Source organism: Trachurus trachurus, assembly GCF_905171665.1.
Source record: "Trachurus trachurus genome assembly, chromosome: 13".
Classification (NCBI taxonomy): Eukaryota; Metazoa; Chordata; class Actinopteri; order Carangiformes; family Carangidae; genus Trachurus; species Trachurus trachurus.
In genome coordinates, this window is record NC_139892.1 from 14,016,762 (window position 1) to 14,041,130 (window position 24,369).

General features: G+C 40.7%; 2 protein-coding genes across 2 annotated transcripts; both read right to left on the reverse strand.

The window, feature by feature from the left end:
• Positions 1 to 284: 284 nt before the first annotated feature.
• Positions 285 to 11,026, reverse strand: LOC310995781 (von Willebrand factor A domain-containing protein 5A-like). Its single transcript, XM_083984906.1, has 22 exons — positions 10,902 to 11,026; positions 10,303 to 10,350; positions 9,983 to 10,185; positions 9,662 to 9,884; positions 8,647 to 8,813; positions 8,427 to 8,541; positions 8,159 to 8,334; positions 7,980 to 8,068; positions 6,582 to 6,726; positions 6,251 to 6,330; positions 6,057 to 6,171; positions 5,793 to 5,951; positions 5,227 to 5,330; positions 3,605 to 3,825; positions 3,444 to 3,494; positions 2,756 to 2,800; positions 2,530 to 2,592; positions 2,367 to 2,396; positions 1,938 to 1,976; positions 1,321 to 1,490; positions 1,029 to 1,152; positions 285 to 932 (listed from the first exon to the last, which is right to left on the reverse strand). Exons 2-22 carry the CDS (start codon positions 10,343 to 10,345, stop codon positions 853 to 855), a joined length of 2,442 nt encoding a protein of 813 aa, XP_083841032.1. The 5' UTR covers positions 10,346 to 10,350; positions 10,902 to 11,026; the 3' UTR covers positions 285 to 852.
• Positions 11,027 to 11,722: 696 nt separating this feature from the next.
• On the reverse strand, positions 11,723 to 23,259 carry LOC310996229 (von Willebrand factor A domain-containing protein 5A-like; the record flags this gene model as incomplete). The annotated part of the gene is made up of 20 exons (XM_083985612.1): positions 11,723 to 11,802; positions 11,899 to 12,022; positions 12,124 to 12,293; positions 12,835 to 12,867; positions 13,276 to 13,314; positions 18,135 to 18,221; positions 18,401 to 18,442; positions 18,633 to 18,853; positions 18,977 to 19,080; positions 19,251 to 19,409; positions 19,530 to 19,644; positions 19,724 to 19,803; positions 20,497 to 20,641; positions 20,734 to 20,822; positions 20,913 to 21,088; positions 21,183 to 21,297; positions 21,393 to 21,574; positions 22,199 to 22,421; positions 22,520 to 22,722; positions 23,220 to 23,259. 20 exons carry the CDS (start codon positions 23,257 to 23,259, stop codon positions 11,723 to 11,725), a joined length of 2,427 nt encoding a protein of 808 aa, XP_083841738.1.
• Positions 23,260 to 24,369: the final 1,110 nt, after the last annotated feature.

Consider the following 24,369-nt stretch of genomic DNA (forward strand, 5'->3'; position numbering starts at 1 on the left):
TGGAGCTTAAAGTGGCACGAAATGCCAGAAAGGTTACTTGCTCCGTTTACCCTATTTCTGGTGTAGTTGTACTTGTAGTACTTGTAGTATGGACTGCTGTGTGTCATTTAGTAACATAAAAAAATACACAGTGAAATTTGTTTTTAGACAAAATGTCTAATAAGCTAGCCTACTATGCAACATTATTTTCAATTTTCAATAATTTAATTGACTAAGACTAATCTCATCTCTAGATTTTTGACATTAACACGTCATGTCAGAGATACAGAAAAAACAAACTCAAGTCATGTGTCTAACATTTTTTTTTTTTTTTTATCAAAGCAGTAATAACCTAGACACAAGAAATAGTACTGAACCCACTTTAAACAGTTATGCTCCTTCTGGTCTCATTTTTTAAAGGGTAGGCTATTTGGCATTGCTGGGGAGGATTACAATAATTTCTTTTATTTCAAAGTCAAGAAATATCTACTGTGTCAAAGACAGACCTTTAGCCTGTAATATTATATTTTGAAAATTGCATACAAGCTAGTGAGACTTTTTGATCTTTGGAGACCAGATCACAGCGGATCTAATTATTTACTAACAGCACAATTAACAGAGCAGGTGGTTCACTTCTACAGTAATATACAAACATTAACATTTGTTTTGTTCAAAGTTTTATTTTCACTTTTCTTTGACAAAAATCGACAGAAAACATAATTTGATTTTGGTCAGGGAAGTGTTAAGTGCTATTTTAAAAAGTTTAATTCATTATTGAACTGATATAGAGTAGAGGTCAATATCCAAGCAAGGTTAAAAAAAAGAAAAACACTAAAAGAAAACTTTATTGACTGAGTTGTTTCAATGAAAACCTCAGAGCCCCAGGGTTTCTCTCTGCACCTTGCAACCCAACAGTGCATTTCCAGCTTCCACACACTCTGCCACACACGGTGCTGAAACAAAGATTTACAAATTAATAACAAAATAAGTCAAACAGCTGATTTTAACCAGCACACACTGTTGAAACTACTCATTATCATGTTTATTACCGTTCTGAGCACGGAGCCATGATGCAGCCTTCATAGCCAGGAGCTCCCACTCCTCCTTAGCATCCAACTTGAAAGCATGAAGCCAGATCAGAGCCAGAGTGGTGGCCCACACTTCCTGGTTCACCTGGTTCAGCCAATCAAATAAAATCACATGGGACAGAAAAGGTGACAGGAAATCAAAGAGAGCAAAGTATTTAAAGTATCTCAGGGGAAAAAGTAGCCTGATGTCACTGTTTAATACCAAAACAAGTCCCATTGTAGATGTGTGTCATTAAAGGTTACAGTAACCCACCGATGCAGGTTTTGCCTTGTCCAGCTCCTCACTGGTCTTTCCCAGTGCAGCAGCCAGACCTGGACCCAGCAGCCAGCAGCCGGACGCCATCTGGAGGGAAACCAGCTGCAGCAGAGGGTCTCTGACAGGCTGTTTGGGAGCGGTGCCTTCGGTCTCTCTAGCACTCATCACTGAAGAAAAATGGATATAAAAGTGATGAAATTATTCCCATTTTAATAGTGAGGTTGTATCTCTGGTCTGGGCCAATTTAACACAAATGTTGGATAAGATAAGATAAAAGCAAGTGCAAAGATTTACACACATACTAATAAAGTCACTGAGAGCTTTGATTCAGCTATAATTTTGTTGTTACAGGAGGTTTTTTAAATGTACAAGTTGTTAAGTCGATGAAATGACGAACAAGTGACTCTTAAAATGTACAAATGATAAAATTATATTTCCAGAAGCTCAGTCTTTCTAACCTGTATATGCATAAGAGAGAGCCAATGCAGCTCCTATAAAGTATTTCACATTAAAGCTACAAAAAGAGAATAATCCTCCATAGAAATGTAGTTTGTTTCACATTTACATCCAATAACACACAAGTTTGTTCCACTTCTTCCCAGCTTTGTACTTACTGGCCATACAGGGTCCAGGACCAAAGTCCGGTGAAGCACCTGTTACGATGAAAAAAAGGTTTAAACAAAAAAGCTACAACAACACAACAGACTTGTGAGGTTTTTACAAAAACTCACACTTTCTACAGTCATGTTTCAAGAAAAAAGTGACATCGTATCACAGGAAAAGTCATTTGTTCAGTAGTAACATCAGTTTTCTGTGCTGTAAGTAATATAAAAAACATTAACTAAATAATAATAACTCAACCTTCCTCACTTATTGCAGTGGGCAGCTACACATGTTGCCAGTGTCAATAAAGTATACAAGAGCTAAAATTACTTCTAGTATTCACATGAAAGCTGCAGAAACCAACAAAAGAGATGTGATTTGTTTCTTTTACTCAGTGTTCACTAAATTTACATTAATACAAAGATGTGTGTTTCACTCACGTCCAGCTTCATAGGTCCCCATTAGTAAGGCTAGTGATTGACAGAAAACAATTTTAGTTCAATGAGTGAAAAATCATTTCAATTAGCTGAAAGGACCTTTAAGAGGAAATCAGCCACAGAAATATACTGTTTTAATGTCCCACATCTATTCAGCTTTACTTACTGGGTGGAGCGTTACTGGGTGGAGCGTTACAGGCTTGCCGACGAGGCATCATTCCCATGAGCCCTTTAAGATACAAACAGAAATTGAGAGCAAATGACTGACAAGAAGTCATTCTTAAAATGTACAAGTTGTAAAACAATATTTCTAAAAATCAATCAACACCAACAGAGATGTGCTGTTTTGTCTAATTCAATATACTATATAACCAATTCAGCTTTGTACTTACTGCCTTTATTACAGCCCTTTTTCTTTAACAAATTCCCTGCTCCTCCTAGAGCTTGAAAAACAAAGTATTGTGGTCAAGAAGAAAAAAAAACAATGAGTTTACTGAGTTTATTACAAATGACTGACACTCAGCTCCTGTAGATTATTTCACATTAAAGCTACAAAAAGTGACACATCCTGCCACATGGTATTTATTCATTTGTCCCAAATGATATTAGTTTACTATACTTATGGAAATTCACTCTCACATTTGAACTTTATTTTGGTACGAGCAGGGAAACCTGAGTCATCTTTAAAAGATGGAATAAGACAGAGAGTTGAAGACATTGTGTGAAATAATTGTAGTAAATAGTTGTAAAGTTAAGTTTCTTTATTTGTCTCCTGTAAGAGAAACTTTTCTTGGACAAAAAGGGCGACGCTATAGTACAAAAACATACATTACACTACATCAACTAAATCACTGGCTCCTGAGCTAAATTAATATTAAAAAAGCTGACACATCCTGACTTGCTGCTCCAGGCAGAACCAGATGTTGTCTGTGACTAACATAAATACCAGAGCCAAAACAACTCCTACTGTACATCCACTATTTCACATTAAATAACAAAGAAAGAGCAATTCAGACACAGAGTCATTTATAAAAATACACAGATGAGATGAGTTCTACCCCCATTCAGCATTGTACTTACTAACGTTTGCTCCCTTTGCACATAAAGGTAGGCACATACCACCATACATGACTTCAAGAAAGAAAAAGAAAAAAAGCAAATGTTTAGGATCAAGATATTATATTATTATTACTGAATGAGAACAGTATTAACTTTTATCTGCTACTGAAAATGCCACTTACTTGGTGTTGGAACATTTCTCCGCACCAGAGGTCCTTGAAGCGGCTCGCCGCTGCCTTTATTCACAGCAATGAAGGCAGTGTAGGAGCTGCTCACTCCTGATTGGACACTGAGCTTCACCAGCTTCTCCTTCACTCCTCCATCTTGCCTTCCTCTGTGCTCTCTCTCCTCCATCTCCAGGGAGCGAATCAGAGTCCGAGCACCCAACCTGTGGACTGTTAATCTGCAGACAGGACAGAGGAGTCAACACAGGTCAAATGTTGTCTTAACCGTTAGATAACAATTCAGATATTAGAGATGTAGATGTCGTTTATGCTGTATTTTGATCTTTTACTGTGAGGTGACAGTGAAAATCAATGAGGCTTAAAGTACAATAGAAAAATACTGTATATGTTATTGTGTAGAGTATGTGTGTCAGTCACTGCACTGAAGTGGAATCGCGCCCGCATACAAACGAGCGCTTTCTCGTACCTTAGAATGAGATGTTACAAGTCGTTACAAACATACAGGGGGGGGTTCACCGAACCTTCTCTGCCATGTTGAATCGCCATGTTTTACGTTCAGTGTCACCGTGGCTGTAAGTAACCTCAAACTCGGGCCGCCGGAGCTTCTCGGCTCGGGGAGAAAGTTTTCCAGACAGCGCCTGTTAAAACTGTCACCACCGTGTAGCTAGTGTGAGGAAGGACGGAGGCACTGGTGTTGCCTTCAGGTGCAGTCACACACCTGAATGACGCCGTGAGTGACGCCGTCGGCAAACCAACTGGATGTTATTTTACTCGACGAGAGAAAGCCGGTAAAACGTGGGTCAGGTAAACAATACGACATCACCATGACAACATATTGTCACGCCTGTATTGTTTTGCCTCGTGCTGGCGGACCGTTTCTTTACATAGAGGCTTGTTTATCCTGATACATGCAGCGTGTGTTGTTTTTCTGATTTCTGCCCGAGTTTACGTAAACGCAACAGCAAGAATACGTGCCGACATGCAACCGCACCGCTAGATGGGGGTAAATCTCACATACTGTCCCTTTAAATACTGCATTTGATTTTATTTAAAGCAGAAGTAAGTGATATATTTGTGTTAATATAAGTCTTAAATAGTTATATCTTCCGACAGCAATCACTTACATAGAGTGTTTGGACCGAAACACGGGTCTCTCAGTCCCTCTGCTCTGCTCTGAGCGGAGGAGAAAACATTAATCGTATCCTACAGTTTTTATCCAATGAGGAGAGAGAACGGCATGCAGGGCTGTGTGTGCAGCCAAGGGATGCCGTGAATGTGGTGACGTAGGGACGAGGACTGTTATGGTGCGTTCAAGGAAACTCGTAACTCGTGTTTTTCCGACCTGTGAAGTCGTACCAGTTCGATCTGGTACGAGTTCACGGGTCAGAAGTTACGAGTGGCCGTTATAGTGACTTTCACAGGTAAAACAGGTCGGAAAAACATGAGTGGGTTGCCTGGAACGCTACAAAGTCATAAGTTGTGACTTGAAGCTGTAATTTACGATTTCAAAAGCCTGCCTCGAACGCAGCATTAGCCAAAACGACCGGATCGCTTACTTCTGCTTTAAATAATTCAAATCCAATATTGTAAGTTCACAACCTAATACAAATTAATTTTACCCCGTGTCCTCTTCAGGTTTGAGACTGAAGCGGAGCTGGTTCTCAGAGCGATGACCTGCCAGACTGTACTTCACCGTCACCGAACCTTCTGAAGCCTCTGGACTCTGAGAAAAGTTTTACACTGTGAGAAACCAGGTTAATTGCTGAATTGCAGGGGGTGTTAAATGCAGTGATTCATTTTTTTGGACACACAATCAACGAATGTTTTGTTGCATTGGTCTCTGACGCTACATGAGATTAATCCATTAGTGGAGGCTAGCTAAGCTAAACCATACCCAGACAAGGTTGTCATTATTACTTGACAATATTTTTATTATTATATTTATTATATATTTTATTTATCATAACTAAGAATGGACACTCAGGTGATTAATCGTCATTAAATATTTTAAGCTACTGACAGTCCCAAGGAAATCACATGATTATTAGTAAATCCTTCGTTTCAACAGGCAGTCTCATTGAGTTTGGGTCTTTTTCAAGGCTTCAAATCATTACGGTAATAAAGCTGAATGCTGATAAAAATCAGAGCAGAGAGGTATTTCACTGTGAGTTGGTGCTGCTCCTACCTGTCCAGTGAGCTGGGCATAAACCAGTGACCTTTGACCCTGGAAAAGTGCTGTGATTGGTGGAGAGAGAACAGTGACAGACACTCCTTTTGGTAAATCCCATGTGACTGAGATGTCCTGCACAGCTGGCTGCAGGGCAAACCGCAGCGACTGCATCACCTGGAGGACGAAACAGTTTCTTCTGAGCTTTTACTTACTCAACTCATGATATTTGTGTAAATACAAATGTGATGTTGCATTTGCATTACTAAAAAATGTCCTTACTTTAGGTTGCATCCTGTCCTTTCCTGTGATGAACTGGGCGTGACCTCCTCCTTCCTTGGCAATCCCATTGATGAGAGCAGAGCTGGCTCCTTCCCCGATCCCAAAGGAGAAACACCTGAAATACAGAAGTTTTGTTTGTAAGATGCACAACACTACAACATGGGTCAAACTGTGAGATTGTGTTTTTGTTTCACCTGTGGGAACCTGAATTCTTCTTCACCAGATCTATCACTTCTTTGGTGTTGCCCACTTCTCCGTCAGTGAAGACAAAGAGCTGGAGAGAAGAGTTTACACATGAGTTACATAACATCATGATGAGTCATGTCACTGAAGTAACACGACTGTTTTATGTTGTGAAAAGAACAATGAAAACTTTTGTAAAGTGCTTGTCAAATAAAGAAATAGAAAGATCTGCACTGAAAACTGAACTGTTTTGTGTTATTAAGGACAAGTGACATTTACAGTAGGGCACACACACATATTAAACACAAAATGTTGAACATGTTAACCGTGTGTGTGTTTTACTTGTCTGGGTTGACTGGGAATGCAGGCCTGGCTGTAAATATGTTGGAGCGGCTTCAGGATCTCTGTTCCTCCCAGATTAGCCTCCATTGTCTCAACCTTCTTCACAGCCTCTTCCATGGAGCTCTGGCTGTACTCCACACTCTTACTGCCATCATACAAAGGAATGTAATAGTATTAGTAATATTGTTCTGACCTGGGTGAAATCAACAATTTATTTATTATTGCAGCCACTAGGTGGTGCTAGTTCTTGTGTGGGCCTCATGCTATGCCTTTGGTTTGTGTAGGCGGCCATCTTGAATTTTTTTGTTTTCGTGAGCACATTGTGGAGCTGAGCACGGGGACGGTCGACGTTCGCCTTTCTTGGGGCGTTAATCGAGGCATTGTCTGTGAGTAACTTTGAATAAGGCGCTCGTATTCATGGAAATGTTTATGTTTCATGCAGATGTTAATATTTAGTAAAATAGTCAGTTCATATGTAAATTGCTTCTTAGCTGTTCTTAGCTAGCTGTGTTAGCTAGCTCTGTTAGCCAAACGCGCTAATATTGTGTATGTTGGTGAGATCTGTACAATAATTGTGTATTTTTGTTATTTTCAATTTCAGTTTTACCTATTCCTATACTGTCACTGTAAATCAGTGGTGAAGAATAAAACCGACTGACATCAACGACAGTGTGTGAATGAGTCTGCCTAGGATAAGAAGGGGACTCTTTGACGAGGGCAGAACAAATATAAAAGTAAAATTTGTTACAAAGTTTTTTACAATTAAGAAAAAAAATACAACAAGGCACCATCCTCTTCTGTTTTCACCCTGATATCAAATTGGGATACTTTTAGTAGCTATGAGCCTACTGCAAGCAGAAAACCAAGGTTTCTTGCAACAGGTTTAAACTATTGTGACCAGCAAGTGGCAGTGTTTGTTCAGCTTGTTCAACATGCTGGGGTCCAATAATAAGGATTTCAGTTTTGAGAGAGTTCAGTTGTAGGAAGTTGATTGAGATCCAGTTTTGGTGTCATCAAAACAGTTTTGTAGATGTGGCAAGGTGAAGAGGGCCCGGGCGGGGATTGAACCCACATCTCCCGGGTAAGAGTCATGCGCGCTTGCCAGTCACCCAAAGGGACATCCCTTTGGCCAAGTAGCCAGGGCACATGATCAATTGGAGGCATAGTGACAGGAACCTCAACTGTCACATAGAGAACTCAACTCAGTCTGCTTTATGGGGAGATAAGATTGAGAATTGTCTGAATAAAAATTAAAATAAAATGGAAACCTACGACCTACCCAGGGAGGAGCATGGAGATGACAAACAAAATTAATACTATATAGACAGTATATAATGGGTGAAATGCACCATGGCATTCACACATATTCAAACATTAAAAAATATGAGAGTGACTCACGGGAAGATGTGTTCATAGCCTGACCCGAAACTGTAGATGTTGAAATAGCAGCCCAGTGGTAAGCTCTTCAACAGCAGCAGTAGAGTATCCTGAAGATAGAAGAGGATCAATAGTGAAGTTTACTGTTGAAGAGGGAAACTATCAATGATTTTATGATTGACTTAACACTTGTTGAATACCCTGGCACTGGCAATACGAGACTGATGTCCCATGCCGCGGTTCATAGGTGCGCCCATGCTCCCAGATCGATCCATCAAGAACACAAACTCTCCACATTGGGCCAATGAAGACATCACAGACTGAGGGAACTCAGGGTACAGACTCAGCATCACGACTGGATCACCCATCAGAGTGCCTGAAACACAATGTTTATTCCAAAAATGTTACTTAGATGTAAAATAAGTACCTTTTTTCTACAAAATAACATCTTGAGTAGTTTTCTCTCACCAGACTGGGCAGAGGCCTGTCCTGCCTCCACCACAGCAGAGGGCTGGTGGGCGTCTTTGTAATAAATCAGAAGTTCAACATCTCTGTCAAACTTGTGTCCTGCAGCCAACTTCACCTGGAGTTCACAAAAACACACTCATAAACATCATTAAAGTTATGAAATGTCTTCCTAATGTTGAGGAACAGCCACACACAGCAGACACATCAGCAGTCTACCTACCGTGGCCTGGGTCTGGTCTGTGTTGAGGTACTGGACCGGGTCCAGGGAACAGTTGGACTCTACTTTAGAGACTGGACGAGGAGAGGACACTCGGGCAGAAAAAGACAGACTGTAGGGAACCAGAGAGGCTGGAACAGAAGTCACCTGGACACTGGCTCCTTCACTACCTGGGAGTAGGAGACAAGTCAAGAATAACATAATTAAAGAGACATTAGAGACCGAGAGCTGTTCATCCAGCAGAAGTTCTGGTCGACCACAGAAGATCCTTCAACCTTTTTCAAAAGTTGACATTGCCCACATGTGCATTTAGTTTCTTTAAAACAACTTTTGCAGGGCCAGTGCCACAAGGTACATCGGTAAAACTCTCTCTATGGAAAGCTGTGGTCATGTAAGTGGGTTATGATAAGTTGTTCTTGTGACTTCTCTGCTGTATTTTGCTCCATGAGCTGCAGGGCCAGACCACAGGCAGATCAGTGACTGATACATGAAATCGTGTGGCCACAGCCTCACCCCTTGCTGCACTCCCACTCTTGACACAGTTTTACTTCCAGTTAATAAGAATTCATGTGGTTTCACATACAAACGTACAAGGTTAATATACAGTACAGTAGTGTCTCCATTCTCCGAGTGTCTGTGTTCATGTTTTGTTGTATCTGCCGGCATTTTGCACTAAAATCTTAAGAATTACTTCAACTCTCTCTGCATCTATTTTTTTTCTTGAGTATTTCTAAAAGTAGTTAAGAGTGAAAGTGTAACTGAGCCAAACACCTGACATGTCACACTATTTTTTCACTTCAACCAGTGAATTGACTGGTCACTTGCACTTCATACTGCTGATACTTGACACTCACTAAAATAATAATGCAGCACAGCAACTAGGTGTTCTGCTGCTGTGTTTCTCTCTGGTCTTTGAGCGTGAGAACTTTGAGCAGTGGGTGGATGGTGCACTTTGTACACGAAGCTACCAAAAACACAAAACCATCTTGACGTGCACTGTGTTGTCTGGATTTCCTACCCTGAGGTTGGTAGCGAGGGTTGAGCACAGCAGGCAGACAAAACCTCAGCCCGTCATCAGCCTGCACAGCCAGCTCAGTGACGTACTCCAGCCTGATGGAGGCGCTCTCTCCTGGAGGCAGACTGCCCACACTCAGAGTGAATATATCTGGACTCTGCTCACTCTCCTCCAACATGAAGGCCTGCTGACCAGAGCTCAGAGCATCATCGTACTCCTCACGAGCCTGGAGCACAGAGGACACACGTCAACAACATCCACATCAGTGTTTACTGTCTCTTTAGGATCTTTAACAGTGAGATAAACCTCCAGCGTCCAGCTCACCTGCTGCTTCTCCTTCACCTCAGCTACAACCTCTGTCTGTCCAATCTTAGCACTGAAATGACAGACAGCAGCATCTCCAGGCAGAGGGAAGACAAAAACAGCCTCTATTGGTTTGTCCTCCTTGTTCTCGTAGTTCAGGGTGGAGACCACTGTAGCCACATGGTCCCTCACCTCCAGCTCCACCTCGATGCTCTTCAGAGGAACTGACAGAGACATGGACGGAAAAACAATGATGAGCATAAAGACAGAATGGTAACTGTTGTGTGATATGTAGCTACTGTAAAGCCATCTAAAAAAGAGAGAGAGAGAGAGATCTGTACCTGGTTCCTTTTGGGCAGTTAGTAAACCACAGCGGCAGCTCATTGTACCTGTGCAACAAGGAACAAGGACATGTGTAAGAGCTTTCTATAGGTTGAATGGTTTAAGGAAGTTATAATTATAGGTGCATGCTCAGCAGTAAGAAATAAACTTAATATTAATCTATGTATTATGATGAATATCAACGAAAATGGGCTATTTTATAAACATAATCGTATATGAGGACAGAAATAGGAATATTCTTATGTGAACAATTCTTTGATCACCACTGCTCTATGTCCGCGTCTGCGCAGTCAGAGCAGATCTTCTGTTTTTATTTATCCAATCAGCTGTTTGCTCGAGGGCAACATAGGAAAATAAAAACTGCATTTTGTATCAGTGTCTGATTCTAACAGGGAACAGAAATTCTTGTGTAAACACATTTAAATGACCCATAATCTAGTGTAACAGTATCAACTATCAACATGTTATTATTATAAGGTTTCTCGTGCGTCTCCTGTCAGTGGTGAACTTGTCAGTTCAGACAACGAGTCGCCTACAGTACTGCATGTCATCTCGGATCACCAGAATAAAAGCACAGAAGGGGAAAAGACATGCTCACCTCTTTTGATCAGCGTTTACGGTGTGAGACACTTTGACTGCAGCTCCTTTTGCTGTGTGTTGTACCGAGACAACTTAAAACAGAGAAAAGTAGCCTATTTGTCCGATACTGAAAGAGAACTGCCAGTCAGTCACGCCTTCTGGGTATGTTCGATTTCAGTGCAGAAAATCCCCGGGAGGGTGGAGCTTAAAAGTGCCAGACAGGTGAGTCATTGTGTCAGCAGTGTTTGATCTTTTTCCCTTTTCTCTCTTGTGTTGTTGTAGCCTAGTAAGCTTATGGACTACTGTTTGTCATTTAGTAACATAAAACATTATATGCTGATTAAACCACATGTTGACAGATATACACAAAAACACAAACTCAAGTCACTGAGACAGTACTGTATGTGTGTAACATTTTTTAATCAAATGTTAAGCAGTAATAACCTACAGAGAGAAAATAGTACTGAACCTAAACTATGCTCCTTCTGGTCTCATTTTTTAATGGTATTTCAAAGAGTAATGTTGAACATTTCATATAGGCTTGTAAATTTTTTTGATCTTAGAAGACCAGATCACAGTGGATCCACTGATTTACTAACTGATTACAACAGCGCAGTTGGTTCACTTCTAATTCAAACATTAACATTTGTTTTGTTCAAAGCTTTATTTTCAGTTTATTGTGACAAAAATGGACATAAAACATAATTTGATACTGGTCAGGGAAGTATGAAGTGCTATTCTGAAAAGTTTAATATGTAGTTGAACTGATATAGAGGACAATATCAACTGACTCAAAAGAGACACTTCATAGAGTAAGACTGAGTTGTTTCCATGAAAACCTCAGAGCCCCAGGGTTTCTCTCTGCACCTTGCAACCCAACAGTGCATTTCCAGCTTCCACACACTCTGCCACACACGGTGCTGAAACAAAGATTTACAAATTAATAATAAAATAAGTCAAACAGCTGATTTTAACCAATACACACTGTTAAAACTACTCATTATCACGTTTATTACCGTTCTGAGCACGGAGCCATGATGCAGCCTTCATAGCCAGGAGCTCCCACTCCTCCTTAGCATCCAACTTGAAAGCATGAAGCCAGATCAGAGCCAGAGTGGTGGCCCACACTTCCTGGTTCACCTGGTTCAGCCAATCAAACAAAATCACATGGGACAGAAAAGGTCAGGTAGGTAAGGTATCTCAGGGGAAAAAGTAGCCTAATGTCATTAAATGTTACCCACCGATGCAGGTTTTGCCTTGTCCAGCTCCTCACTGGTCTTTCCCAGTGCAGCAGCCAGACCTGGACCCAGCAGCCAGCAGCCGGACGCCATCTGGAGGGAAACCAGCTGCAGCAGAGGGTCTCTGACAGGCTGTTTGGGAGCGGTGTCCTTAACTGGATCACAGTCCAAGGCTGAAGAAAAAACGTTTGAGAAAAAGTACTGTAAGATAAAACGATCCCTGCATGATTCTCCTGTTTTAAATTTCTCTGTCTCCTCCTGTCTGAGATTCTGCCAACATTTTGAACACCTAATTTCCTCATTCACACTGTCAACACGTTGATCTGCAGAGGTTTTTGATGTGAGAAGAAGGTCTGTCTTTACTAATGTTAGCTATGAGTCAGTGATCAGTATAAGGACATTATTTTACATTTGTATACATTCTTTAATTGCACAGGGTTACTTCATCCTCAGCTCAGACTGAAATCTATTCACAGTCCTCAGTGCTCTGTGGACAACGGTCAGATTGTTCACCAGTTCCTCTGTACTGATGCGTTTGCAGAACATGAATCAATGTACAAAGACAATAATCAATGAAATGACATTACTGAGTGAGGATAAAGAGACTGTAAGGCTTGAAAACTTGACTAAATGTACTGATTTTGTATTTACATTTACTACATCTATTAACGCGCAAATTGAGGTTAGACCTAATGATATTAAGTTGTTACTTACAGGAGTTACAGTAATCAGGCTCATCCTCATCAGCTGAAAAGAAAAAGAGAAGTTGGACATTAGACGATGACAAAAACAGCAAAAGTACAAGAAACCATAGTTTAATCCATGAACACCAAAGCACAAACCACTGTAGCTCAAAGTGGGACACAAACACATTTATTTAAGTAAGGTGGACTTCAGACAACTGTCAGATTGTTAACCAGTTCCTCTGCACTGAAATATTTACAGAACATTAATCAATTTAAAGAAAATCTGTGCATGTAGACAAGGCAAAAATCAATGAATGATCCTTCTGAGTGACCATCAAACGACTGTAAGGCCTCCAAATGTGACTAGATGTATTAAGTGGGTTTCTCAATAGCATTTCAGGTTCTCTACTTGAATTTATTACATTGTTGTCATCAGGTGCACTTAAAAAATAATTAAATTGTTACTTACAGCAATCACAGGTGCGGTTGTACTCAATTGTTACTGTATATTAAGAGAAAAAGAGAAGTCGGATATTTGTTGATGATGACAAAAACAGAAACAAAACCAAAGTTTATCCCACAAACAACAAAGCATAAACCAGTGCAGCTCAAAACAGGACGCAGTTTTCAACAAATACAACAACATAACAAATTTAATTTCAGACAACTATGAGATTGTTAACGAGCTCCTCTGCACTGAAGTATTTACAAAACATTAATCAATGTACATTTAAAGAAAATCTGTGTAGATAAGTCAATAATCAATAAATTATCTTTCTGAGGGAGAGTCAAAAGACTGTAAGGCTTACACCAGTGAACAGATATATTCAATGTGTTTCTCAATAGGATTTCAGGTTCTCTACCTGAATTTCTTACAAACATTGTTGCAGCTGCACTCAAAACATTTCCTTAAATTGTTGCTTACTGTTAGCGTAATCAAAAGAGTCGTCATCAGCTGTAGTATTAAGAGAAAAGGAGAAGTTGGACATTTGACATTAGCAATGGCAGCAAAATAAATTAAATCAACAGTTTACTCCCAAAGCATAAACCACTGCACCAGATAGGACACAGTTTGGTACAAATACAGAAACATAAATCTATTCAAATAAAGTGGACTTTCAGACAACTGTCTGGTTGTTTACGAGGTCCTTAAATAAAAATAATAATCAATGAAACTACATTGCTGAGTGAGGATCAAAAGACTAACTTGACTAAATGTATTGATTTTTTGTAAACAGTGTTTAAGTTACGGTATTTAAATTATTGTATTCATTATAGTCATTAGGTCTAGCAACTTACAGTTATCACGTGCGTCGCAATTAGGGTCTCTGCCATAATCTGTCATATTAAGGGAAAAGCAAAAATACAAGAAACTAACAAATTAATCCATGAACACTAAAGCACTAAGCACAAACTGAAACATTTACAGAACATTAATCAATGTACATTTAAATAAAACACAAGACAATAAACAATGAATGATATTTCTGAAGAATAAGAATCCAAAGACTGTTAAGTCTAGAAATTTGATTAAATGTACTCCTGTGTACTTCTCAAATTTACTTCCTTAATAGCATTTATCACATCCATTATTATCACTACAAGGTGCACACTCCAAATTCTCTTAATTATTGCTTTCATAATTCATCACTCTGTATTTAGTTGTCATGTTAAGATAAAAATAGCAGGAAAAAAATCTAAGTACCCAACAATGCAATCCATGAACATCAGGAAAATTTTCAGTCAACATACTGAAACTCATATTTTTTCACTTGAATATAATAAGTCCCAATTAATAACAGCAGATTTGCAGATTGAATTGATTACCTCCTCCAATACAACCAATATAGCCACAGTCTTCGTCATCACCTGTCATATTGAAAGAAAAAGAAGTTGGACATTATATATTATTATTGTATCTTTTATTTTAAAACTAAATTCATTCTTTCATGGAGTAAATGGAGTAAACTGACATTTATCTTGCTGAGTTGAGTGATTTCATTTGCACTTACCTGATTGAAGAGTCATTTCATGTTTAAAGAGAGAGAAACATTTTTATTAAAACTATAGGTTTAAAAGGTGAGATACACACACATACCACAAAAAAAATCAGGGAATAGAGAAATACTGTAAGAGAGTCCAGAAGCCATGCCCTTACTCGTACTGAGGGCAGCGCAATCACCTGTCATATTGAGAGGAAAAGAAGTTGGACATAATGTATTATTATTTTATTTAAAAACGAAATTAATTATTTCATGCAGTAAATAATTGACATTTATCTTGCTTAAAAAAAACTGAGTTGAGTGATTTAATTTGCACTTACCTGATTGAAGAGTCACTTCATGTTTAAAGAGAGAGAAACATTTTCATTAAAACTATAGGTTTAAAAGGTGAGTTGTATGTAAAAGTTGAGTGTGCACTGTAAAAACAAAATTCAAGATAATAATAAAAATATATATATATAAAAAAAATCAGGGAATAGATAAATACCGTAAGAAGGCAAGCTCCTACAAATAGGCCTACTCGTACGGGGGGCCGCGGTACAACTGTATTCTTCATCACCTGTCATATTGAGAGAAAAAGAGCAGGAGTATCTTAAACAATGGCAAGTTGGCAACCACAGCAAAATTACAAGTAACCAAACCAGTTATCTATGAGCATCAAGAGAGGACTTTACATTTAACACAATGGATTCATATTTTTTCACTTTAATAATGAAATCTGTCTGCTTGTTACTGCCATGGTTACAGGTAACTTTAGTCAGCTGGCGTGCAGGCAATTACAGAGTGAAGTAGAGTCCCGCAGCTCAAGGATGAATGTGTGTGTATTACTCCATATAATGCAGCCAAAGTTCCTTGTATCTTGCCTATAGTTATTATTATTATTATTAGTCCTATATTATTATTATTAAGTTATTATCGAGTGTTCACAGGGAAATGAACGGAATTGGGCATTTCTAACTTTATATATTTGCGGGAGAGAATCGCGTAAACAAGCGCGAAATTAGACGCAACGTCACACGCGCGATCAGGAGGACGTTCGTTGCCAGAAGAGACTGTAACATAGTCAAGCAGACATCACAGAAGGGTCAACACGGCTGAGTTTATGGAGTTTGAGAACAACGACGATCCGGTTTCATTTCGATGGGCGCCACTATCAGTTTGAGACTGAATTTACTGAAGACGGGCTGAAGGAAATGGAGGAGAAAATGTGAAAGAGGGGCAGCTGCGGTGGAGTCTATGTGCTGGTCCTGGGGGAATCAAGTGGTCAGTGTGGTGGTCACTGCCTGCCAGTGGCCACTGAAACCAGATGTTTGTGCTGCCAGTCGGCCTCGGACGTGTGTTGTCAGTGCCTGGACTCTGTGCTGGACACGGAAAGTTGCTGCATAGCGTATAACTGGAGCAGAGTGGGTGAGTTGTTTTCGTCTCTTTCCAACAGAAACCAGGCAAAGCTAACAGATGTTTGATGCCTCGTATTATGTGCTGGGACGTTTGATGCTGTTCTGAGCATTATTTGTGGCTCTAAGTGGCTTTTTGATCGGTGGATAGTGGATCCGTATACTGCGCTGTTTGTTATGGTGCGGTCATTGCTAACGTTGCTACAACTAGAGAAGCTAGCGGTTAGCAGACTTAATCTCTCGAGGGGGGGGTCTACTCAGTGTTACGGTGCATTGGACCATGGCTTAAATTTACGCTGGAATATCCCTTTAAGAAGGGCAGGATAGTTGCTATAATCTCTAATAAGTATTAAATCTTTAACTTTAATAAACAAATACAAAACCTGTGAGATGAAAAATTGTACAGATATACCGTACTTTCTGGACTATAGAGCGCACCTGAGTATAAGCCGCACCAGCTAAATTTTAAAAGAAAATACATGTATAGGCCGCACTTGAATATAAGCCGCAGGTTTTCATGTTTCAACATGAGATATTTATACAAAAAGACAGTAGGGAACTGTGCAAGTCCGCGTGTGTGTTTGTGTTGTCTTAACTGTCATAAACAAAAGATTACAGGTTACCGAGCGCGTTTGTGTGCGGTTTGCAGAGATGAGAGCTGGGACACCGGGGCAAGGAAAAAAGTAGCGGCTTATAGACCCTTTCAGAGAGTATAAACAAAGACAGGTGTGGCTCATTAGAAAACGCTCTGGTACACTAAATGGAATGGAGCCTTAATTAGTATCCTTGGTAACACCTGTATTTGTTTATACTCTCTGAAACGGTCTATTGACCCCTTGCAGCTACGTCACAATTAGAACGTGACGCGAGAGGCGACGCCATGACGGACGGCAGAAAGCGCTCAGTGATAATGTACTGTGTATGAGTGCCGTCCAACAATGTGGCTCGATCACTTCACACTACAACCTCACAGCATTATCACTTATTTTAAATAGAATATCTACTCATCCGTTGCAATATTCTGTTTGTTTTTTTGTTATTCGCTGTAGAATATCTCAGTTTTCTGTGCTTTTTCCACTGCTAAGGAGTTAACGTCAGTCAGTGCCACACTCCCCATATAGCAGCTGCTGCTGTCTTTGCTGCTGCTAACTACAGTTAACGGACCTGGAAATTAAAACCTGGTCCAACCCTTGGGTGTTGAAGACCAGACCCGACGTCTGTATAATTAGTGATCATTCTCTGATTAAACCCGGCTGAAAAAGAAAAGAAAACAGGAAGCCGTCTTCGTTGTAATCGCCGCGATCCGCCGGCGGCAACTACGTTGTGACGGTGCTATGTTTAATACGAGCGTTAGCTGTTAGCCACAGCATGTAGCTCAGCTAGTTAGCTTCAACTGTGTTTACATCGACTATACACTGTAGATAAACTAACTTCATCGATAACGTGTCAGTATATCTTTGCACTGGTCCTGTTGCTCATGTAACCCCGCTGCCAGTGACCAGCCCCTGGTTCTTAGCTCTAAACCAGCAAGGAGTTGGTGCTTGGGACCAGTTTTAAGTACCAATAACCGGTTCTTAAGCGGTGGAAAAGCAAAGACCCGGTGCTAGTCAGGCTCTGGCTCCGAACCAGCACTGGAACCAGCTCAGTGGAAAAGGAGGGGAAACCCTACCCCTGGTATGTCATAAAACTATAACGCGCCCATTGAATTAAATTGACGTTCACTGTTCTTTTGCCGTCCATCATGGCGTCCGGAGCTACCGCGAGTGGAACGTGACGTCACGTGCAAGGGGTCAATAGTCCGGCAGGTAGGGTAGTACTTGACAAAATGCTTACTCACTTAAGTTAACTATAGCAATACCTGAAACAAATTGTCTGCTCTGACATACTGAAAATAATGTATGTGTGACTGCTGTGTGCAGGGGTCTACTTACAATCTTCGTACTGTAGGATAATCTTTGGTTTCACCCTGGTACGTAGTTTAGAGAAAAGCCCTGAAATGGCGCTAGATTTGGATTTTACTGTTGAGAGAGAGGTACAAACAGGTGCACAGTGGTTTCTGAATGTCATCCAGATTAATCAGCTCAACCTTTTTTACTTCTCAGCATTTGTATGATATCAATGTCAGTATCTAACCAAACATACAGTATCAGAGCCAACTTGACTAAAATAAACAGCTCCCATACAGCTTTGTACTTACTGGGTGGAGAAGAACGGCCCAACTTCTTTGATCCAAAGCTCACTTTAAGATTGAAAAACAACAACAACATAATTGTATGACAAAGAAAAAAGCATTTCTGCCACGAAAATGTATTTGATAAAAGTCCAGCTTCCCTATTAGACACTACAGGTATTGTAGCCTACTGCTACTCATCGGTCAGACTCAGCCATGGTGAGCTGCAGTAACTTTGAAGAGTGGGTGATGCACTTACTGGGGGTTGGAACATTTCTGCGCAGCAGAGGTCCTAGAAACGGTAAGCTTTTGACTTTGGTCACAGCAATGAAGGCAGTGTAGGAGCTGCTTACTCCTGATTGGACACTGAGCTTCACCACCTTCTCCTTTATTCCTCCATCTTGCTGTACTCTGTGCTCTCTAGCCTGCATCTCCAGGGAGCGAATCAGAGTCCGAGCACCCAACCTGTGGACTGTTAATCTTCAGACAGGACAGAGGAGTCAACACAGGTGGAATTTCTTGTATGTAAGTCAAATATAGAGATATGCAGCATCTCTAGCCGATCTTGCTTTTGTTGTGGCTGTTTTCTAACAATAGTTTTACCCCGTGTCCTCCGCAGGTTTGAGACTGAAGCGGAGCTGGTTCTCAGAGCGATGACCTGCCAGGCTGTACTTCACCGTCACCAAACCTTCTGATGCTTTTGAACTCTGTTAGAAACCATTTTAATTGTTGTAAACAAACCACACATTCAGAATTAGTTCCACTAAGGGGTAGAAATTTTTAAAAACTACGGTATTTTGCTGCTTCCTGATACACATAAGTGTGTAATGAAATCAAAGCAGAGAGGTATTTTACTGTGAGTTGGTGCTGCTCCTACCTGTCCAGTGAGCTGGGCATAAACCAGTGACCTTTGACCCTGGAAAAGTGTTGTGATTGGTGGAGAGAGAACAGTGACAGACACTCCTTTTGGTAAATCCCATGTGACTGAGATGTCCTGCACCACTGGCTGCAGGGCAAACCGCAGCGACTGCATCACCTGGTTAATGAAAAATATATAAAAGGTGGGGAGAGGTATTGAGCTGTCACAAAATATACTACAACAAGATAATACTTGCATTTTTAATAAAGATGTTTTCATCCATGTTTCTTTTCTTACTTTAGGTTGCATCCTGTCCTTTCCTGTGATGAACTGGGCGTGACCTCCTCCTTCCTTGGCAATCCCATTGATGAGAGCAGAGCTGGCTCCTTCCCCGATCCCAAAGGAGAAACACCTGCGATACAGAAGTTTTGTTTGTAAGACACACAACACTACAACATGGGTCAAACTGTGAGATTGTGTTTTTGTTTCACCTGTGGGAACCTGAATTCTTCTTCACCAGATTTATCACTTCTTTGGTGTTGCCCACTTCACCGTCAGTGAAGACAAAGAGCTGGAGAGAAGAGTTTACACATGAGTTACATAACATCACATCATGTCACTGAAGTAACATAGTAGGCCTGTAAGATACACATGTTGAAACTGAAACCGACACCTGTGTCGCCAATGAAATGGCAGAACCCATTCCAACGCTCCGCTCCGTGTCTATTTTTTTTTTTTTTTTTGCTTTGCCCCCTGGGATGGCACAGACGGCAAACTTAAATAGTCTCCACATTGGAGTTAAGTTCTGTTTATTTTTGAACAGCATTTTGTTTGAGAAAAGAGAATAGTTTCTTTGTTTTTAATTTATTATTGTTGTAATTAGGGCTGCTGTTTATCACCAATAAACACAGTAGATGAGGAGGTGGCTGAGCTGAGGCTGTGTGACAGGTGGGGTGAGGGGTCCGACCGTCCTCGGCGTGGAGCGGTGACACTGCAGCGGGGACCATCATGGATCCTGCGACCAATCGACCAATGAGAATGATCAGCTTATGTTTTTTGGTCGACCAGTGCTTGATCGACTATTTTGCTACCAAAATCTCTTCTTTTTTAAACCTTAAAAAAATTCGAATTTAATCGAATCGTGTATCGAACCGTGGGTCAGAAATCGAGATACGAATCGAATTGTGACTTTGGTGTCTCGTTACAGGCCTATAACATAGCTGTTTTATGTTGAGTGTGTGTGTGTGTGTGGTCTGTGTTTTACTTGTCTGGGTTGACTGGGAATGCAGGCCTGGCTGTAAATATGTTTGAGGGGCTTTAGGATCTCTGTTCCTCCCAGATTAGCCTCCATCTTCTGGACTTTCGTCACAGCCTCTTCCATGGAGCTCTGGCTGTACTCCACACTCTTACTGCCATCATACAAATGAATGAACACATGCAAAGGCACTTAAGACTGATTACAAGAAGGCTCTTTGCAAAGTGACATGAGGGAATGACTTACGGAAACATGTGTTCATAGCCTGACCCAAAGCTGTAGATGTTGAAATAGCAGCCCATTGGTAAACTCTTCAACAGCAGCAGTAGAGTATCCTGAAGGAAGGACAGGGTTGATAGTTGAGGTTACTGTTTGAGAGGTAAACTATAAATTATTTTATGATTGACTTAACACTTGTTGAATACCCTGGCACTGGCAATACGAGACTGATGTCCCATGCCGCGGTTCATAGGTGCGCCCATGCTCCCAGATCGATCCATTAAGAACACAAACTCTCCACTTGAGGCCAGTGAAGACATCACAGTCTGAGGGAACTCAGGGTACAGACTCAGCATCACGACTGGATCACCCATCAGAGTGCCTGAAACACAATGTTTATTCCAAAAAATCTTACTTAGATGTAAAATAAGTACCTATTTTTCTACAAAATAACATCTTGAGTAGTTTTCTCTCACCAGACTTGGCAGAGGCCTGTCCTGCCTCCACCACAGCAGAGGGCTGGTGGGCGTCTTTGTAATAAATCAGAAGTTCAACATCTCTGTCAAACTTGTGTCCTGCAGCCAACTTCACCTGGAGTTCATAAAAACACAATCATAAACATCAGATATGTCTTCCTAATGTTGAGGAACAACCACACACAGCAGACACATCAGCAGTCTACCTACCGTGGCCTGGGTCTGGTCTGTGTTGAGGTACTGGACCGGGTCCAGGGAACAGTTGGACTCTACTTTAGAGACTGGACGAGGAGAGGACACTCGGGCAGAAAAAGACAGACTGTAGGGAACCAGAGAGGCTGGAACAGAAGTCACCTGGACACTGGCGCCTTGACTATCTCCACCTTCACTTCCTGTGAACAATTTAGGATAGCGTTTAGCTCAATGCTAATGGCAGCATGCTAACATGTGAATGTAAAGCAGGAAGAATGTTTACTATGACTTGATGGTTGTGCTCAAGGACAGTCTGGGGATAAAGACATGAGGATTTATCTACTGGATGTTATGGATATCTGAACCAGTTCATGGACGGCAAACCATCTAATCATGGTTTGTCATCCATGATTGGTTGGTGTGATTATAACTCAACCTGAGGATATTTAAAATAAAGAACTTCCCCAAATAGCCGAGATGTTCCAGTTTGGACTGAATCTGACTGACATGACCATTGGTATCTTTGAAACATCCAGTTAGTATGGCTAAAATACATTCAGCTCTTCATCTCAATTTCAGCCACTGTGATTAAGAATAAAGTTTCTTGGTGAAAGTACTACTCTTCCCACTATATGTGAATATCAAAACTGACTTGACTAAAACATCCTAGATCCCTTTGCAGCACAGCAACTAGCAGGTGTTCTACTGCTGTGTTTCTCTCTGGTCTTTGAGCGTGAGAACTTTGAGCAGTGGGTGGATGGTACACAAAGCTACCAAAAACACAAAACCATCTTGACGTGCACTGTGTTGTCTGGATTTCCTACCCTGAGGTTGGTAGCGAGGGTTGAGCACAGCAGGCAGACAAAACCTCAGCCCGTCATCAGCCTGCACAGCCAGCTCAGTGACGTACTCCAGCCTGATGGAGGCGCTCTCTCCTGGAGGCAGACTGCCCACACTCAGAGTGAATATATCTGGACTCTGCTCACTCTCCTCCAACATGAAGGCCTGCTGACCAGAGCTCAGAGCATCATCGTACTCCTCACGAGCCTGGAGCACAGAGGACACACGTCAACAACATCCACATCGGTGTTTACTGTCTCTTTAGGATCTTTAACAGTGAGATAAACCTCCAGCGTCCAGCTCACCTGCTGCTTCTCCTTCACCTCAGCTACAACCTCTGTCTGTCCAATCTTAGCACTGAAATGACAGACAGCAGCATCTCCAGGCAGAGGGAAGACAAAAACAGCCTCTATTGGTTTGTCCTCCTTGTTCTCGTAGTTCAGGGTGGAGACCACTGTAGCCACATGGTCCCTCACCTCCAGCTCCACCTCGATGCTCTTCAGAGGAACTGACAGAGACACAGACACAGTGGACAAAAAATAATAGTAACAGAAATGTATTACTGCAGTGATTGAAGATGTAAAACTAAGGTTGCAAATTTGCTGGATTCTGTGCAACTTCTGTTCAATGTTGAGGCCCAAATCAAATTTAAATGATAAAATATCAGCATGCACAAGCCAATTCACACAATCACTCTTTGTTATTATACATGTATAAATACCAAGGCCATAACTTAGATAGATATATAGATAGATATATATATATATAGATAGATAGATAGATAGATAGATAGATAGATAGATAGATAGATAGATAGATAGATAGATAGATAGATAGATAGATAGATAGATAGATAGATAGATAGATAGATAGATAGATAGATAGATAGATAGATAAAATTGTTGGAGGTTGTGGTTATGAAGAAAACGTAGGAAATACATTTTTCACATGATTTAATTGTAATATCCATAATTACACAAATAAGATGTGCTCAATGTGCTGTACCTGGTTCTTTATTGGCAGTAAGCAGCCCACAGCAGTTCATCGTGTCAGTCCAACAGGTGATAAACACAGGATAGTTACTGCTGTAGATAGAACATAAAGACCAACAAATATGAAATTATATTTGCTTGTTTTTTAACTAAAATGTTCCCTTACCTACAGTAATACCCAAGACTTGCACTTTTATTGATTGGTATTTGTACTGTTGGTGGGTCAAGAGGATGCATAGTGTCTAGTAAAATGACCAACATTACACAAAAGAAAGAAAAAACAGCACAAAGCAGGTTCAACATGTACTGTAGTACAATGACATCCTGCACCTACACAGGCACCACAGGTTATACGGGTTGTTCTTAACCGTATGGAAACAATGTAATGGTTGCATACCTTCATGAAGACCGTGCAAGAAATGACAGACGCGCAGCTCCTGGCTGAGTGCAGACTCATGTACAGTCAAGACACGCCCACATTGCCGCTCAGATTTTAAACCCTTGATGATCAAAATATTCCGGGGAAACCTCGTCAGGTCGTCAGTTGGAGACGCTTCGATCGCGTAATGTGGTATTTCCTTGGTCGTTGTTTCCAGCGGTCCACAAAAATCTAAATAACGAGCGCAGATCGATGTCGAACAACATTAACAAATAAAATAAATTAAAATAGGCCTACACAGCAACCTTTCTTGATTTTCTGCAAAACTGAATGGGTTCCTGTTCGGTCCATTTACTAAATTCGGCACAAATCGGCTCTCTACTCATTTAATCCTGATCACAAACAAACCAAATGACACCGGTGAAGCCCGGTGTTTATTCATAAGCGAGTCAGACATGCAGTTTTGTGATCGTTGAAAAGGTGGTGGATGACAACAAGCTCACAATGAATTTCAGCAGCCTCGTGTAATGCGTTTGTGTTTGTCCAAAGGATAGTTATGAACTACAGTACCCTACTGATTCACCCCTGATTTACTTTCACTTTCTGTTGGGTTTTGTGTGCGACTGTGCGTAAGTGAGTGGGGGGTGGCGTGGGCTCAGAGAGAAACTGATCCTTTTTTATCATTTCTATCACATTTCCATGCGTACATTGTACCACATTATTAAATTAAATAAACTGAAAATACTGACCTGATGTAAAAAAAAAAAAATAATAATAATAATAA